At 45.9% G+C, this 15,975-nt stretch overlaps 1 protein-coding gene across 6 annotated transcripts in view; it reads left to right on the forward strand.

Moving 5' to 3' along the window:
* Positions 1 to 15,975, forward strand: part of LOC139009585 (tetratricopeptide repeat protein 7B) — a 191,201-nt gene that overhangs the window by 78,669 nt on the left and 96,557 nt on the right. For all 6 annotated transcript variants that reach the window (XM_070413837.1, XM_070413833.1, XM_070413835.1 and 3 more), the window contains 3 exons: positions 484 to 656; positions 8,405 to 8,468; positions 12,245 to 12,382. In XM_070413837.1, coding sequence (XP_070269938.1) covers positions 484 to 656; positions 8,405 to 8,468; positions 12,245 to 12,382 — 375 coding nt within the window. The remainder of the gene's footprint in view (positions 1 to 483; positions 657 to 8,404; positions 8,469 to 12,244; positions 12,383 to 15,975) is intronic.

The raw sequence follows: 15,975 nt of genomic DNA on the forward strand, positions 1-15,975 counted from the left end.
CAAACTGCGGCCCCTTGAGTGTGGCTCTTCCACAAAATACCACGTGCGGGCCAAAGAGCCGCATGTGGCTGCGAGCCGCAGTTTGCCGACCACTGACCTAGGTTGAGTAGTGGCTTTTTGTGAAGTGTGGGCTTTAGCAGGCATCATGTGGGAGGTGATGAAAATATTTGCAGTTCACCTGTTATTTATAAGGGTTTTTGAAAAAGAGCTTAACCAAAAGTGTAAAACAGGTTTAGCGTTCCAGAGTGCAACCGAGGCAGGTGGCATTTGAAGGGCATGAACTTATTTTTTTAAATTGTCCAAATATCTTAGTGTATCCTGTCTTCGTTTTGTCATCAACTGATATAATTTCATCCAAATATTTCATTATGAGACTTGGAAGAGTGCATAATACAAAGTGATGAATGAAAAATATTTAGTAGAGGGTGACTGAATGATACAAAACAGATTCATGGCTATGCCTTTGCTCCTCTGTGTTCCCAGACCATAGCGAGGCAGCTGGCGGAGATCCTGTTGCGGGGGATGTGTGAACAGAGCTACTGGAACCCTCTGGAGGACCCGCCATGCCAGTCGCCTCTGGACGACCCTCTCCGAAAAGGAGCCAACACAAAAACCTACAGCCTCAGCCGGAAAGCCCGCGTCTACTCAGGAGAGAAGTATGGGAGCTGATTCCTCATTTATGTATCAGGGGATGGGAGGGAAGCTTTGGGAAAATTCAACGATGAGTAAGAAGCTCAAGGGCAGATATTTTCCCCCTGAAAGAAAACCTGATGAAGAAGTATCATTGACCAATTTAAGCGAGGTGCCTCATTATTCCTCACACTTTCAGCAAACGTCTGTGCACTGGTGAGGGAAAGGCTCTCATCTCAGACGTTGCTATTGGTCTTTGACTTCTCAGTCTGTTTATCGGAAGAAACCCAGCGTTGTATGCAGTCAGTGAGAAAGCTAGTTGTAAAGCCAGCCAGTTAACTTTGTACTTTGCTTCAATTCCTTCATCTTTTTGTTTAAAAAAATTGTTTGAAACTGAATTAGCTATATGAAGGAGAATTAATGTGCGAGTGATTGGAAGGTGCTGTCTCCTTAGAACTTCTTGGTTATTTTAAGTTTTAAATTTGGGACTCGATCACCTGTGAGGATAATGGGCTAGTGAACCGCTGTAGCCTCTACCTGGGTCTCCCCAGGCCAGGAAAGGAGGGAAAGGAGGGAGAGAGACCGTGAGAAGGGCAAGCAGGCAGGAACAATGTGGGCTTATTCTTGACTTTCCCCTCAGAGCCTTTACTTCCCATCTTTGCCTGTTCTTGTAAGGACAAGGCACGATGACATTTCAGAATCTCTCCATGAAGGAAAGGGAACATGTATAAATAAAGAGGGAAACCCTCTCTGGCTGTTGTCAAATTAGAAAAATGGCCGAGAGACCGCAGGCCCCAGAGAAAGCACCGATAGTCATGGGGGGCGGTGGGGGAGTGGTTAGGGGGAGGGAATAGATTTTTACTACACGTATACCTTCTGAAAGTGGTTATTGCACTGTCAAGGGACAGCTTTTCTCAAAGCACCTGTCTCTTAGTCCTCTTAAGCATCTCTCTCCCTTATCATCTTGATCAGTTGCCTTGTACAAATTCAGACAAGTGAGCATATTCTTAACGTTTTCCCTGGGCTTATTTTAATTTCATTTTTATCCTCCTTTTTCATGGCCTTGTTGAGCCATGAGTTTGCCTAATTCACAGCCTGTTTATTTTTTAGTCCTTATCTGGATTCATAGAACATGTGTTCTTGCAATTCCCAAGTTCACTTTACAATGCTGACCCCTTTTTATGAACTATTTAGAAGTAGATTTGGGTTCATTTTGAAAGTGATATTTATATCTTAAAAATAGACCCTACATTTTTTTTCTGCTTTAGATGCTTCATAATAGACAGGCATATGAGGTACCAGGTATTTTGAGGAAGTCAGTTCTTGCTCCCTGCCCAGATCAAGGTGGACAGATGGAGGACAGGAGGAGGGAGCGCTCTCTCTGTGTGGATGCTGTTCCAGTGTGGCCTCCCCCATCGAAGGCAGAAAGCTCAAGCTTCTTTATTTCCTAAGCCACTAAGACTCTTCTAGCAGCAGCTTCCCCATCTGTACAAGGAGAATTGTGGAGGCAGCATGCAGATCTAGAAAATGCAGTTACTAGGTAAAGGAACCATTTTCATACCAGGATTGGTTACTGAGTCACAAGTTTCATTTCAGACAGATACACACATGTGGGGGTTTTTTAACCATTTTATTGAGATGTAATTCACATACTATATGTACCATTCACTTATTTAAATTGTACCGTTCAGTGGCTTTTAAATAGTCATATAGTTGTGCTTACATGACCACAATCAATTTTACAACATTTTCATGTGAAAGTGATTGGAAGGTGATCAGCCAGAATCAGCCCAGAACCCCTGAACTGTCCTCCCTACCCACTTTCCTTTGCATTTGAATTTTGGAGTCAGTTCATTTCTGCAAAAAAATAAAAGCAACTGGGATTTTGACAGGAATTTCATTGAATCTGTAAATCAATTTGATAAATATTGCCATCTTAACATTATTAAGACTTCTGATCCATGAACATCAATTTCTTTCTATTTATTTAGGTTTTCTTTAATTGCTTTCAACAATTTGTAGTTTTCAGGGTATAAAGTTTGTACTTCTTTTGTTAAACTTATTTCTAAATTGGTGTGTGTATGTGCAATTTTTTAATGCAATAGTGGCGATAGTGAATTGAATTATTTTCTTAATTTCATTTTTGGGTTGATTCTGTTGATTTTTGTATACCACAATCTTGCTGAATATTCATTAGTTCTAATAGTTTTTAGGTTCCTTAGGGTTTTTTATATACAAGATTATGTCATCTGCAAATAGAGATTAGTTTTGCTTCTTTCTTTCTAATCTGGATGGCTTTTATTCCGTTTTCTTTCCTAATTGCCCTGGCTAGGACCTCCAGTACAATGTTGAATAGAAGTGACAGAGTGAACACCCTTCTATTGGTCCTGATCTTAGGAAGTGAAAAGCATCCGTTCTTTCACCATTAAGTTTGTTGTTAGCTATGGGTTTTCATAGATGCCCTTTGTCAGGTTGAGGAAGATCCCTTCTATTACTAGTTTGAGTATTTTTTTTCATGAAAGGGTGTTTTAAATCTATCAGATGCTTTCTCTGCATCTATTGAGATAATTGTATGAGTTTTGTTCTCTCTTCTCTTGATGTGATGTGATGCGATATATTACATTAATTGACTTTCAGATATTAAACCAACTTTGGATTCTTGGGTGAATCTCACTTATCATGGTATATACTTCTTTTATTTATTTCTAAGCTTGACTTGTTAGTTTGGAGAGGTGATGAAGATATTAGTTGAGGGTTTTTACATCAATATTCATAAAATACATTGCTCTGTAGTTTTTCTTGTGATATTTTTGTCTAGTTTTAGTATTAGGGTAATACTGGCCTCATAGAATGTGTTGGGTACTATTCCTTTTTCTTCTACTTTTTAAAAGAGTTTGTGGAGAAGTGGTATTAATTGTTTTTTAAATGTTTGGTAGAATTCACCAGTGAAGCCATCTGAGCTTTTGTATGTGGGAAGGTTTTCATTACAACTTCAGTCTCTTTACTCATTATAGGTCTATTAAGACTTCCTGTTTCTTCTTGAGTCAGTTTTAGTAGTTTTTGTCTTTCTATAAATTTGCTTGTTTCAGCTAAGATATCTAGTTTGCTGGCATACCATTGTTCATAACATACCCTTATATATTTTTTTATTTCTATAAGGTTGGTATAGTCGTGTCTTGTCTTTCACTTCTCATTTTAGTAATTTGAGTTTTCTCTCTCTCTTTTTGGGTCAGTATAGCTAAAAATTTTATCAAATCTTGCTGATCTTTTTGAAGAGCCAGCTTTTGGTTTTGTGTATTTTTTTTAATTGTGTATCTACTCTCTTTTTTTCATTTATTTCTGTACTATTTCTTATTCCTTCAGTTATTACCTTCAATTTTTAACTTTCTAGTTTTGCATGTTCACAATCCTACTTCTGATTTATTATAAAGAGAGAAAAGCTGTTGGGTTATATTTGTTTTGGGGCTTCTATATTACCAAGGCAGGAATCTCTGATCAGCCAGTTCTCAAAAGGACATTATCACCAATTCACTTGAATACAAAGCAAATTTTAGTGGCACAGATCCTAAAACATGGTGAATTTTTACCAAGTGAACACATGCATGTAATTAGCATCCTGATCAAGAAATAGCTCAAAAAGCCCTCTTCATACCGTCTCCCAATGACTACCCCTACTCAAGGGTGACTCAATCCAGACTTCTATCATAAGAATCAATCTGGTTCATCTTTGAAACATATATTAAACTTTTTGTTTAACTTCTTTTTTCTAATATTATATTTGAGAGATTTACCCATATTTTTACATATAGTAAAAGATTGTTTTCATTGCTGCATAGTATCTATCCACGTTATTAATATACTCCAATATATTGATTTATTCTACTTGTAATGGACTTTTGAGTTGTTTCTCCTTTGGGGCCAAGAAGAATAGTGCTATGAACATTCTCATGTGTTTCTTAGTGCACATATGTGTGCATTTCATTCAGATATATCTTTCCTTTCATTGTATTCCTCCTTATAAAAAGTATTTGTGGTGGCTTAGACAATTAAATGCAAATTAGACGAAAATAAAGAATGCAATTAAAAGCCACTATTCTGCCAGGAAGTGAAAGATGAAAAGATTTATCGAAAGCTAGGAGTGCCAGGTATTTTGCTTAACTTTTTTGTAGGCCTAGGAGGAGAAAGTAGTGATCACGGAGCTCTAAATAGAGGTCTGAACCTCCTGGTAGCCAGTGCAGAGGTTTGGGGTAAGTATGAAGACGCTGTTTTAAGTATAAAGATAAGGGATATTAAGGGTCAGGAAAATGACATAATGGTGGAACTGAAGCTGTGTGAGCAGCCTACATGCCCGTACCAGTGATCGAACTCCTAACCTGGATACATGCAGCTGGTCATCGAACCTGCCACCTTTTTGCTATGTCTGTAGCGTGTCTTTTCTGGAGGAGAGATTATTTCAGATCATCTAAAAAATTCAGTTGTTTGTTGTTTTGTTCATGATTTTTACAAATTCTTGTTTTTGGATAACAAGTGCCATTGGAGGTATTTGTAACTATTTTCTTGCATTTCCTGGGCTCTCTTTTTGCTCTTTGGATAGCTTCTTTTGGTGCATGGAAGATGCTAATGTCAAAGAAAAAATCACTTATTTGTCATGGTTTTGCTTGGGAAGAGATTGCGCTGTCTCCTGGCCCGTCCTCTCACCAGGAGCACGGCAGCCCTTGTGCAAGGCCATGTGCTTTGCAGGACTCGCCCAGTCCACCCACAGCACAGCTCAGTGGGCTGGGGCTGATCTGAGTGAAGGGCCCTTTTTTCTTTGTTATGAAGGAATTTTACCAAGTGGATTGACAGAAAAGGGAAGAATTATGTAGAAGCCTAGGTAACCTCCAGATGGGATCAGCCAACCCCTCATAATCAAGAGGCACTCTCCACGCTTAATTTAAATCTCTTCCTCTCTCTCGGAACCTCATCCTTCCGGGCAAACCCAGGACTGACGGTATCAAGGGCCTTGGCGTATTTGACAGACAGTGCGACTTGGGCTGGGGCTGGGGCTGGGGCTGGGGCTGGGGGTGGGGCTGGGGCTGGGGCTGGGGCTGGGGGTGGGGGTGGGGCTGGGGCTGGGGCTGGGGCTGGGGGTGGGGGTGGGGCTGGGGCTGGGGCTGGGGCTGGGGCTGGGGGTGGGGCTGCAGCCATCCTTGGCTTTGATTTTTCAGCTCGTATCTGGCTGGCTGTGGATCAGAGGCAGTTTTCTCCAGGAATTCCCCAGAATTCCTCTAGCCAGGCGTAGTAAAATGGTACAGACACCATTGCTGGACCTGGGAGCTGATGTCATTATTTACAAACCAACTTTCTCCTGGGTGAGGGGTGCTCCAGGCCCTTCTCACACCTAAACAGCGTTGCTTTGACACCTGGAAGGTGCCCTTGACCTTAGGACATCCGCCCTGTCATCAGTTGTAGAATAGCTAGATGACAGAAAGAGGACATGCGTCTGGATCAAGTTGGGTTACCTTCTTCTGTGCTATTGCTTCTACCACATACAGTGCCGTTTTTCAGAAAGGGCTGTGATTCTCTGAGAGTAATCATGACTACTGTTTCTAAACAAGGGTTCTCGCCCTTGTCCCCTGTGTCTTCTGTAAAATCAGGTAAGGAGGTGGTAAATGCATCTGAAGTATTGAAAGAGCAACTTGCCTGAAGGTCAGCCCGTGAGGTAGTCATGTGGCCAAGACTAGACCGCAGCCTGCCCACTCGGACCCCAGCACCCTGCGCTGCCTCCTCCTCTGCCAGCCCCCAGCCCAGCTCCCGGAGCTGGTCCTCACTGCCCGCTGATCCCATTTTCTCCCTGTCCCCTTTCATCCCCCACCCTGCCCTTCAGTCAACTTCCTCTGAGGTCTGAGCACCCCCGCATCACCCCTGAACTCTTGGGCCCCAAGAAGAGAATGTCACAAAAGGGAAGTCCCCAACAATTTTGACTTTGAACTCTGAGCGCCATGCTTTCCTGAATAGGGAAAAGGGAAGGAATGGCCAGGAATGGGTCTAGAGAATTTATAGTTATTCAGAGGGCATTCCAGTGCCGTTTTTTCAGGCAGGCCTCTTAAAACTACCCTTCCTCCCTCCCTGCCCCACTTCTCCCACCAGCCCCGAGTGCTGTGCAGCTCCTAGGTCTCCATCTTGCCTGGCTCCAAAGGAAGGGGAGAGGAAGTGGAATTAAAATCAATGTGCTACTTGTTAGCAGCTCTGGTAAAAATAACAACCGCGCATTTAAGCAGTCTGGATGGCTCAAGTGGAATTTGGGGATTATCCATGGCCGAATTGGCTGGTGTTAAATCACAATTAGCATGGGCTCTCTATCTCAGTTAGTCTGGACAATGCAGGGCTGGCTAGCCATGAAAAATGCTTAATGATCGCATGTAAGCACAAGCCAGGATATCAGGAAACGATTGCTGGGTGGACACACACACACACACACACCCCACTCTTAATTCAAAACCCGTAGGCTCTGTATCTGAATTTAAGGAGGAAGAAGTATTCCATCTTCTCAAAGCCCAGGTCACCTCAAGCTACCTCTTTAAGGAAGGCACTGCCGATTCCAGAATCGTGCTCTTTGTTTCCTAAACATTAGCCTTTTCCTAAAAGTTTAGCCCTGCAAGAGCCATAGGACCCATTCCACAGGTGCTTTTCTTACCTGTAGGGAAGTCAGACTTGTGAAGAGTACGAGACACGGTACCTTTTCTGTCTTGCTTTTTATGGTCCTTTGATACAATATAAAAGTTGCCAACTCTTCAAAGAGAGCAAGTATTTATAATAATTTGGAAAACATTTTTTTGCCATTGTGTGTGTGTGTGTGTGTGTGTGTGAATCATTTCATCTCTTAAGTTAAATGATTGTAGTGTTACCCCCTGAGAGGATAAAGTTAGTTTTTATTTAGTCCTCTCTAGAACATCCAGGAGGTTTTTACTAACCAGGTTCATCTTTATTGCACTCCTCTTCCAATCCATGAAAAAGAGTTGAGTTTGGCCCAGTTGTGGTAACACTCAATTCTACTCTAAGGATTCTAGAGCTTCAGATTGGGGGGGCGGGGGACAGGGGGAGGGATGCTGTGTGTGTTTTTAAATGCTCAAAGCATAAAATATAGGATATAGAGAATGCATATTTGGGTTCTGTTTGGTTTTTATTGTTCTCTATTCCTGATCAACATCGTACTTAAGCTTTTTATAAAATCCAAGATGTTAGAGTTCAGCCAAATTCCATAAAACTGATTAATAAGATAGCTAGATCTGGCATGCCACCCCATAATAAAACACGTGGTTACGTAAGATAGCTCACTACATTCTTACAGAATTCTAGAAATTATTCAAACTCTAAAATTCCTTCCAATCTCTTATTTCATCTTAAGGACAATATAAGATATGCCAGTTAGCAAGAAAGAGGTAAAAAGAGTACTGCAATCACACCTCCATAATGGGTTTAGGAGAAAGCTGGTGCTATGAAGATAATGTCAGTTTGTAGCCATCTAAATTTCTGCTTCTATCACAAGCTTACATGTTATTTGGACTTTCAAATTGGTTTTTACACCCTGCTGTGTGCTACTAAAATGTATAGTTAGAACGTACAAATTCCATAGATTACCATAGAAATTAACTCAAGTGTCCAGATTATACACTGCTTTCCATGGGGTCTATATAAAAATCTTAAAACTTTTTAGCATTTCGTCCTGCTCATAGTCAAGGATTTTGTGTTATTTTGAGATTGCCATATATCAAAGCTGGTTTTCTTTATGCAGCATTTTTTGTCCTCAAGAAAATACTGAAGAGGCCCTGTTGTTATTGCTGATTAGTGAATCTATGGTAAGTAGAATGTGTTTTTACATTTTTTTCTTCCCTATTCCTGTAGTCCCTTTTTTGATATGGCTACTGCATCAGTATAGTGACCCTTTTCCTTGGGAGAAAAATAGATGGGATACCTGGGTGGGAAGAAACAGTAGAGGCTTAAAAGGAGGGATGTTTCTTACTTCTTGGACTGGGTAGCACATTCCTTGGTCACCCCGGAGCATGGAGCTTCTCTTCCCCGAGCAATTAGTAGGCATCTGAGTTTATTCCTTTATCCGCCAAGTATTGCTGGAACACTAACACAAGCCTATACTATAGGTAAACTATAGCTAAAATGATCACCAGGGATCCTTGCCGGGGGAAGGAAGCCCCCAAGGGTCCCTTTCCGAGCCTTCTCGATTTGCCGTGGAGGGAGAGTTTGGAGAGAAATCACTTGTGAATTGAACCTCTGGTTTTCAGATGAAATTACCTGGGCCTCTACACAGGCCCTTCCCCAAGCTCCCACTGCTCCTGGGCACTGCACGGCCAGCCGGGAGGGTTCACTCCTGTCACCTGGCTCTGCTGCTGGGAGGGCGCTTTTGCCAGACCCTAAATTCCTCCGAAGTGTTTTCTTCGTGTTTGGCCAGGATATCACCTCTTAGGTCTGGAATTTCCTTGCTCATCATTCATTGGGTTTCCACTCTGTATATCTTCAGGCGTGACAGCCCTGGCTTGCATCTTTCAGGAGTAATACGTGTTATAGTAGTTGTACCTTGGCAAGCCACTGTGTGCCCAGCACCTGAGCAGAATGGCCAACGCCTGGGACTTGAAAGGACCTAGAGGTCCTCATGCCCATTCACTCAGTTTACACGTGGGGAACCCGAGGCCCAGAGCAGGCGTCTCGATTCCCCGTGCAGTGGTCTTCCCGGTAGGTCATACTGTCCCCTCCCACATCCCGCACCGCACCTGGCAGGCAGGAGGACAAGGGAGGAGCAAAAGGAATCCTAGCCGAAGCGAGAGAAGTGTTTCACAGTTTAAAGGGAGGTCTGAAATGCACTCAGGTGAGAAAGGCTTAGAGATGAGCAGGAGAACGTGCATGTGCCACGAGTCGGAGGGAGGGGTCAGGAGGGCCGGACTTGGTCTGGGAGGACAGCTTCCTTAATTCAGAGCTTTGGGTTTTCTTGTTCTGTGCAATGGCCCAGAGATGTTTACAAGAGCAAGACTGCTTGAGTTACCACTTCTCTCTACTTGGAAGCTCTTTGACGTCATTGGCCTGCCTTCCTCCGAAGGAGACAGGTTGCCCCGTTGGCTCATCTTTCCTGACTGTCAGCTGGTTACTTAGCACGGTGTCACTTACACTCCCTCCTCTGCCTCGGCGCAGTCGGGGAAGGCGCGCATGTGGACGGCCTGGCACCGGCGTTCGGTGACAAGTCTCACTGTGCTTTGTCATCAGTTCTTCGATGGGGCAGCTCGTGGTGGCCTCCTCGCTGACACTCCTGCACCCGGAGCTGGACTCTTCGCAACTCAGCAGTCAGTTTCCTTGGGCAGACCTGGTTGGTTACACTATAGAAGTTCTGGAAGCGTGGGGACAGTTCTGATGGGAAATATTGAGTTCCGTTGTCAGTCATGTATTCGTTTGGAATCTGGAAAACACGGCCCCCTCTCTAAAGTGCTGTGTCTTGGGGATGATGGCTCCATCTCTCCTGCTCCTTCACGAAGTGCGAGGAACTCATAGGCTCAAAATGGAGAGCCCTCTGAGACAGTCAGATGTGTCTCTGTGGTATTTAACTTCCGGAAATCCCTTCAGGGGCTGGTGAAATCCAGTGACATCAATAAATATGAAGGATGAGGTTCCCAACCAAAATGATTATGTTCCCACTGTAAGTCATTCCATGATTATGTAGGTAGAAACCTGAATTAAGTTGCTTTTGGAAGCCCTTTTTTCATGTTCCTTGACTCCTTGATTTTTCTGTTTTTGGACAGAAAAAGAATGTGCTCAATTTCAGAACCAAAATGAGAATTGCTGGTGGTTGTGTTTTTGGTACTTGGGAAAATTGTATTTTTTGTTGGTTCTGACTTTATCTTAGAAGCATAATTTGTCCGTAGTCTCTCCACCTACAAGAACTCATTGGGAATTGTACTGCTTTCTTGCCTCAAATTAAATAGTTTTCCCCAGGAGAAAGGAGTCATTGGGACTATATTTGCACAACGGACACTGATACAATACTCCGGGGTCTTTATTATTTGTGGATCAGTTTAAGGTTCTGTGTTGTACCTTTTTATTCAAAAGAAAACCATAGACTTTCTCTAAAAATTAAAAAAAAGAATGCATTTGGCATAACTTGAAAATTTCTCTTAAATAGTATTTTGTTTTGTTCTCTTCTCAACATGGAGCATTTATAGCAAATAAATCCAATGAGACCACTTACAGCAGGCCCTGTTTTCCTCCCGAGCTTCTTCTGTTGGCTGAAAAGCCACTCCTAACAAGAAAAATTTAAGGATAAAATCTTCAGAATCAGGCTTATTTTCATAGGTGATGACTCACTTTGAAGGAAGTGGCCTGACATATATTCTTATTTGTCTTTGACATTTAGGAGCGAGGAGTTTTGAAGTGAGTGAGTGCTGATGGGTGGCTAAAAGCAAATGCTCCAGACTCACAAAAAGAAGCCCTTTGACCTCATTAGTGAGAGAGAAGGTGCGCATAGTCTTTCTGAATGTCAGGCAGGAAGACAGACATCAGCCTACTCGGACAAGCGGCCCCGTCTCATGTGACCACTTTCACAGGAAGAGCTGGGGGGTCTCTTTTCGTGCTCCCAGGGACGGGTAGATCTGGAGACTTCTGGTAGTTAGCAGGGAGAAGGACCGGAAGATCTAACTATCGATTCTAACTCCCTGGGAGGTGTGTGTGTGTGTGTGGGGCGGGGGGGGGGGGGGGGGGGGGGGGGGTGCGGGGGGCGGGGGGGAGGTGGAGAGGAAAAGGAGCCAGTGGTTAGAGTCTCCTCGCATGGGTTTGTCTGGAGGAATCTGTAGAGAAATTATATTTCAAAGGTAATGAAAACAGGTTGCTGTAAGGAGCCTTTGATGTCTAGATAGATGAGATTAACAAGCTTGAATGTGCCTGCTGTCTTCCTTGCTAAGCAGTGGCGATGTGAAATAGGCAGGTGTTCTCTTGAGTCCTCTGTGGTAATGTCTTTAAAATAAAAATCTGTTTGCTTCTTGCTGTCACTTATACATCTGCTTTGTGCTTCCCTGAACAAGATCGGATTAGTCTTTGTAGTCTATGCCAGCAAGGATGTCACCGAGGGACCTGAGTGTTGCCTTGTGGTGGAGGAAAAGTGTGACATGTCTCTGTAGGACGGAGAGAACTTGATGCCACCATTTGGTGATGGGAAGGGTGGGGCCGGTGACATACGGCAGAGCGGGATCTGTGAGTGAGGAGCAGCAGGGCCTGACCTGCTGGGGGATCCTGCCGCCCCAGAGCACAGCTGTGCCTGCAGCGAACCTGAGCCCAGGAGAAATCACCCCGCTTTGCGCTCACTGGCCCTTAAATCTCCCTCCACATACCTGCCAACTGGGACACGTGTCCTACAGGATCGCACCCCCAGGCCCCACAGTTTAGAGAACACCCCGCACCACGGGCTGAGGCGCTCTGGGGAGTTTGAACAAACAACCAGAGGTGACAGACCCCCTTCCCCATCCCCGCCCTTGTCTCCAGACCCTGCTGTTAGGGCAAGAGGCCGAGATGGCCTCCCGACAGTGCAGGCTGTGTGCACGGCTGGCTCACCATCTGCTTCTCTCCTCCGTGCTGCTTCCAGGCCAACCGGGACGCCGTGCTGAGCAGGATCCCCGAGCACAGGAGCGACCGCCTCATCAGTCTGCAGAGCGCCTCGGTGGTCTATGACCTGCTGACCATTGCTCTTGGGAGAAGAGGCCAGTTTGAGATGCTGTCGGAGGTACAGCCCTCGAGTCCGGATGGCTTCCAGGGGTGGGGGGTGCTGGCGGTCTGAACGCAGGGACAGCTGAGGGACCTGGTCCTGAACCCCTGTCACCGGCAGCCACGTGGCTTTGGGTTTAGCTTTGGTTTGCTCCTCTGTGAAATGGAAATGGGGCTAAGCCAGTGGTTGGCAAACTGCGGCCCCTTGAGTGTGGCTCTTCCACAAAATACCATGTGCGGGCGCGCACGTACAGTGCGATTGAAACTTCATGGCCACACTCAAGGGGCCAAAGAGCCGCGTGTGGCTCGAGAGCCGCAGTTTGCCGACCACTGGGCTAAGCGATCAGGTGGGGCGGTCACTGGTGGTCACTTCCTACCAGTGGTCCCAACACCCACTGGCTGTGAGTCTGTGGGAGGGAAGGCAAGCATTTCTCTAGCAGTTTCTCTTTTAGTGTCATTTCCACCATAACCCAAATCACCCATCTGTGATATTAATTTCCTTAAAAAACGGGCTGTATTTGATTTAAAGCATCATTGTGTAACTGCTGCTGAAACGGCAGCTGTGGGCACAGGGTCTCGCCCGGCGAGCTGGGACAGGCTTCCCCGTCAACCGCGTCTGCGTTCAGAGGGACCCTCGTAGCATAGGATCTCGGGCGAGGCGCTGTCATCTCCTTCCCTCCGTTTCTCAGAAACATTTGGGATGGAAGCTTGGCTTTTATCTTGCGCTGTGGTTATGCATAACCGAGCTGCTGCCCAGAATACCAGATTCCACGATGGTAGCAGTGAAATAAGTATAAGATCATTTTATCTTTTCTTTAGTGAAGTAAAGAGAAAGAAAGAGAAGACAACTCATTCGGTTAAAATGGACTTTTCCATGTTATTCATCTTTCTTTTTCTAAATTTATACACATTGCAACAGCCTCTGGGCAGGAGGACAGGGAATGAAATACAGTAACAGATCGGCTGAAATCAGATAAGCGCGCCTCGCCCTCCAGCCTGCGGAGCGCGGCCACATTGCCCGGAGCCACGGACAGCAGTTGAGCCTGTGTGGCCTGGACCTTTTTTTAGGCTTCGGTTTGGTGACTGTACAGGGCAATGGTTACTCATTCTTCAAAAAAAGCCCTTCACAATCCAGCTAGGTAAGGCGATCTGTCCTGATGTTCCTGTTACACCCCGCACCCCCCCACCCCCTGGGACTGTGCCCAGGCTTGGGATTGGCCTGGATTTGTCACCGCTCCTGGTGCTTTGACTTCCTGGGACCCTCTCCTCCTGGCCAGCTTAGCTCCCACGCCCCGCATCTGCTGCGGAGCCCTCTGCGGGGACAGGGCCCCCTAGCCCGTGGCGGGTTCTTCGAAGGTGAACCTTTGCCCTCCAGATGAACCACTGGACGTCTCTCTGGGTCCCAGGCTGAGTGTGGTCACGGGTCTGCTCTCGTGCCATCTCGGGGCTGCGCGGCCTTTCCCCAGCTTGAAATGGCCTGCGTCTGGGACAGGTGTGAGCCACAGGGGGTGCTGCCTTAGTCACAGGCTGGTGGCCCCTGCCCACGGGCTTCTCATCATGCCATGAATGACTTGAGGGGGCGGCTGTCACCTTAGCCGCATTCCTCTGCCAGGTGGCGTTCCCGGGCCTGTGTTTCCTCCTGGCACGGAATGCGGCAGCCTTGTATTCACCAGATGACATTCCTCTTGATGTCGCATTTAGCTGCCATCTTGTGGCAATGACCTGGCACACAAGTCACTGGCTGGTCCTGTTGGTTGTCTGAGCCTTTGTGGTTCCGAATTTCACTGCAGGAGACACATTTAAAGCAATGGTGAACTTGCCAGAGGTTGCCTGAGGAGCTAGAGTAGAGGGGGGTGGGGGTGGGGGGCAGGGAAATGTATCAGGGTATATCCCTGGGAGCCTTTTGAGTTCTGTACCGTATCTGAGCTGTATCTAGTAGGTCAGTTGATAAAACAGAGGACACTCATGTCTTCAACACATATGTTTGCAGTCCCCTGTTCTGTGCTTCAGGCCGGGACACCTGAAGCAGGTGCGGTCCCTGCCCACCAGCAGCTCCCAGTCTACGCAGAGGCGGCCAGGCCGCATGGCCGCCTGGTGTGGCTGGCGCTGGGGAGGCCTCCCCGCAGGGTCTGCATCCAGTAATGAAGGATTCGAATACTTGGCTTCAATCTTTCTTGCTATTTCTACTTAGTTTTGCCGTTAGAGCTTCCCCAAGCCCCGTGGTCTCAGATCTTCTGAGTGAAACAGGAGGGATTGTAGGTGGAGAGTGAACACGGTGGCCCCTGGAGACACGGTTCCATCTCTGGAAGCTCGGTCACTGCAGAGCAGGCATGGTCACCCTCGTTGAGCTCGGACCTGCTCTCCCTTCGTCTCAGGCTACATCTTCCTTAGGGTGTCCTGCTTCCCTCATTTGCTGGGGTTTTCTCTTTTTTTCTTTAATCCTAATTTTTCCTTCCATTTTTCTCAGCACTCTAGGTTGAAAGACTAACCAGATTTTTTTTAAATTGAGGTAAATTCATGTAACATAAACACAGCCATTTTTAAATGCCCAACGCAGTGGCATCGAGTACATTCCCACTGTTGTGCAACTATCCCCTCTATCAAGTTCCGGAACATTCTCATCGCCCTAAAAGGAAACCCCGTCCCACTGAGTGATTTTCCTCCATTGCCCGACCCCCAGGTTCAGTCAGCTGCTCATCTGCTTTCTGACTATGGATTCACCTAATTTGGGTATTTCATATAAATAGAATCATCCGGTATCTGACCTTTCATCTGGCTTCTTTCACTCAGAAGGCTGTAGCATGTGTCAGTACTTCATTCCTTTTTTATGGTTGGATAACATTCCATCGTATCACAATTTGTTTATCCATTTGTCAGTCGACAGGCATTTGGCTTTGGTGTAGAGTGCCGCTGTGGGGGCAACTGGCATTCAAACTTCCTGTGTTACTCCTTTGGGCCTGCGATGGTTAGTGGGTGTCATTATCACCGCTCGGCGTGGTGGTATATTCAGTTTGCCCTTCTGCATCTCCTGCACCGTGCCAGTGAGCCTTCTAAACCAGGGATGGGCACACCCCCCTTCTGTTAAGAAACATTCGATGGCTCTTCCCCGCTCCCCTTCTTTTTTCCTCTCTTTTAATTTTGTTTTGTTTTACTTTTTCTCCCGTAATGAAATTGACTTCATTGTTTATGTTTCTGCCATATGCAGCAGCCCTGCAGGCTCCTTGAAGAACCGAGCAGTACGTACAAACATGGAAAGAAAATAAAGGTCACTGGGAACCCCACTCTCCTGGGGTGGTTACCTGCCCGTTGCCCATCTCTCCTTGTTTGCCTTCATGAATGTACATTTATGGACGTGTGAAGGCGTGGGATCGTGCCGTGCATGTTTTATTGTGGATGTTCCCAGTCATTGCTCTCCCTTGCCTTGGTACCCCTAACCCCAGGCCAGCACCTTGGGCATCCCGGGCACAGGCCTAGAGAGCTTGGCCTTGAGTTCTGCCCTGCCATTGGCCAGTTGTGTGATCCTGGAAGTTATTAATCTCTCCTGCCTCAGGTCCTCCTTCTGTGAAACAGGGAGGATATCACACCTGCCTCATAATTGTGAAGGTGACTCAC

This window comes from Myotis yumanensis, unplaced genomic scaffold (assembly GCF_028538775.1).
Source record: "Myotis yumanensis isolate MYYU_CA2020_CCGP unplaced genomic scaffold, mMyoYum1.0.hap1 SCAF_1, whole genome shotgun sequence".
Lineage (NCBI taxonomy): Eukaryota > Metazoa > Chordata > Mammalia > Chiroptera > Vespertilionidae > Myotis > Myotis yumanensis.